The sequence below is a fragment of the Culex quinquefasciatus genome, chromosome 2 (genome assembly GCF_015732765.1).
Source record: "Culex quinquefasciatus strain JHB chromosome 2, VPISU_Cqui_1.0_pri_paternal, whole genome shotgun sequence".
NCBI classification, from domain to species: domain Eukaryota; kingdom Metazoa; phylum Arthropoda; class Insecta; order Diptera; family Culicidae; genus Culex; species Culex quinquefasciatus.
In genome coordinates this window covers 5,111,722-5,113,856 of record NC_051862.1, presented here as the reverse complement: position 1 = coordinate 5,113,856, position 2,135 = coordinate 5,111,722, and the positions used below count along the sequence as shown (strand labels likewise).

Below are 2,135 nucleotides of genomic sequence, written 5' to 3'. Positions count from 1 at the left end.
CAACGGGGTTGCGTACTGTGAATTTCTTGGAGTTCGGTACGCGGACGCTCCCAAAGGTCATCTGCGATTTGAAGTAAGGTGAGTTGCTGATTGTTGGGAGCGTTGATGCTACGAAAGTGTGATTTTTACAGAATCCGGTCTTATTTCGACCACGAGGTGTGCAGAACTACACCAAGTTGGGCAACATTTGTCCCCAGCTGGATGATCTGAACGATGCTACCAAGGTAGTTGGCGATGAGGACTGTTTGGTTCTGGACGTGTATCAACCTGCTCCAAAAGATGAACAGAAACTCCCAGTGTTGGTGTTTGTTCATGGAGGAAGCTTCGCAGTCGGATCATCTACGAGTGATTTCCACGGAGTTGATCTTCTTGTTGAAAGTGTAAGTTTGAAAATTAACAAGAAGTTCAAAACTAAAGATCAAAATCTTCCAGGGAATCATCGTAGTCAGCATTCAATACCGATTGGATCCTCTGGGATTTCTACAATCTTCCCAGTTCAACATCAGTGGAAACTTTGGCCTCAAAGATCAACGCACCGCCCTGCAGTGGGTTCAGCAGTACATCCACCTCTTCGGTGGCGATCCCTCCCGGGTAACCCTCATGGGCCACAGCGCCGGAGCAGCTTCCATCACGTACCACCTGTACTCGAACAGTTCCAAAGGACTGTTCCAGCAGGCCTTCGCCCTCGGCGGTTCCATGCTGGCACCGTGGGCCTTCCTGTACAACGCGGACAGCTATTCACGGCAATACTTCCGCGATCTCAACATAACCTCAATCGAACAGCTGAAGCAGGTCGACTTCCGGACATTCTGGAACGAGGACATCATCTACCGCTTCGCCACCGTAAGCTACGGATTCTGCGTCCCCAGTGCCGAGCTGGACCACCCACAAGCTTTCCTCACCGTACCTCCTCAAGATCTGATCCTGCAGAACCCCATCAACGCCGTTCCACTTCTCTTCGGCCAATCCTCAGAAGAGTTTGAGCTGTTCCTCAGTTACGTCCACGATTACTGGATGGGAGAAAACTTCCCCAACATTCACAACGAAACGCTCAAAAGCTTCATCGATACCGTGGTAGACCGGGCGGCGGAACTTGCCGAGCGCGATGGAATCGAGCTGGATCGTAACATTTTCTACATCGAACTGGCCAACACTGCGAATTGGTTCTTCCCAAACAAGAACCTCCTGAAAGAGTACTCCCGGAGGGTCCCGGAAAACACGTACTTTTTCCGGTTTCAGTACGATGGGAGGTTCGGCTGGTTCAAACGGGAGTTTCACGAAAAGTTGGCTGGCGTTAAGCATTACGGAGCGATTCATGGGGATGAGCTGGGGTACATTTTCACCCCTTACAATGTTCGAGAAGCGCTGGCGAACAGGAGTGCATTTGAGGATGAATGGAGGGTGCACGAGAGGACAGTCGAGTTGGTGGCAAACTTCGTTAAATTTGGGTGAGTTTTGTGCAGTAGTCTTGAAAAACTTCAAATTAATATGATTATCGTTGTTCAGGTCACCAAATCACCAAGAATCTATGCCACATTGGCCACCGTATGATGGAAACTCGGAAGATCCGAAATATTTAAACATTGATCGAGAGTTTGAGGTGCGATCGGATAGGAATAACCTTTACTATTCATTCTGGGGAATCATCTACCGATGTTTGTACTACTACAACTGTAGCGATATTGATGAGCTTTTGTGGCTAGTGGGAAAGGCTGAAAAGCTGTCACAGTGAGTTGGAGTCATAGTTATTAAGATGTACTACAGAATTTTAATAATAAAGAAGCTTTAATATTTTTTCACCTTTGATTATTCCTTACATTTAAACTTAAGGATTAAAATGTTCATCAAGTCAAAGTCAAGAGGGATAAACATGAGCAACACTCTACGAAATCGGCCGATTTCGACCATTTTTATTTTTTGATTTGGCTTAAACTTTGTGGAGCTCTTCCCTATGACCAAAGAAGCTATTTTGTGTCATTGGTCTCCATACAATTTTGGCTGCTGTCCATACAAAAATGGTACGTTAATATTAGAAAAAAATATTTCGAAAAACATCAAATCATAACTAACATTTCAAAAGGGCGTAATATTCAATGTTTGGCCCTTTTAAAATGTAAGTCTTGATTTATTTTTTT

At 45.3% G+C, this 2,135-nt stretch overlaps 1 protein-coding gene across 1 annotated transcript in view; it reads left to right on the top strand.

Moving 5' to 3' along the window:
- Positions 1 to 1,799, top strand: part of LOC6053568 (esterase B1) — a 2,125-nt gene extending 326 nt beyond the window's left edge. Inside the window, exons 1-4 of the mRNA XM_001869590.2 lie at positions 1 to 73; positions 132 to 380; positions 433 to 1,448; positions 1,507 to 1,799. The exon at positions 1 to 73 is cut by the window's left edge and continues 326 nt beyond it. Of these exons, the coding sequence (XP_001869625.2) occupies positions 1 to 73; positions 132 to 380; positions 433 to 1,448; positions 1,507 to 1,732 (1,564 nt within the window). The 3' untranslated portion in view covers positions 1,733 to 1,799. The remainder of the gene's footprint in view (positions 74 to 131; positions 381 to 432; positions 1,449 to 1,506) is intronic.
- The last annotated feature ends 336 nt before the right edge of the window (positions 1,800 to 2,135 follow it).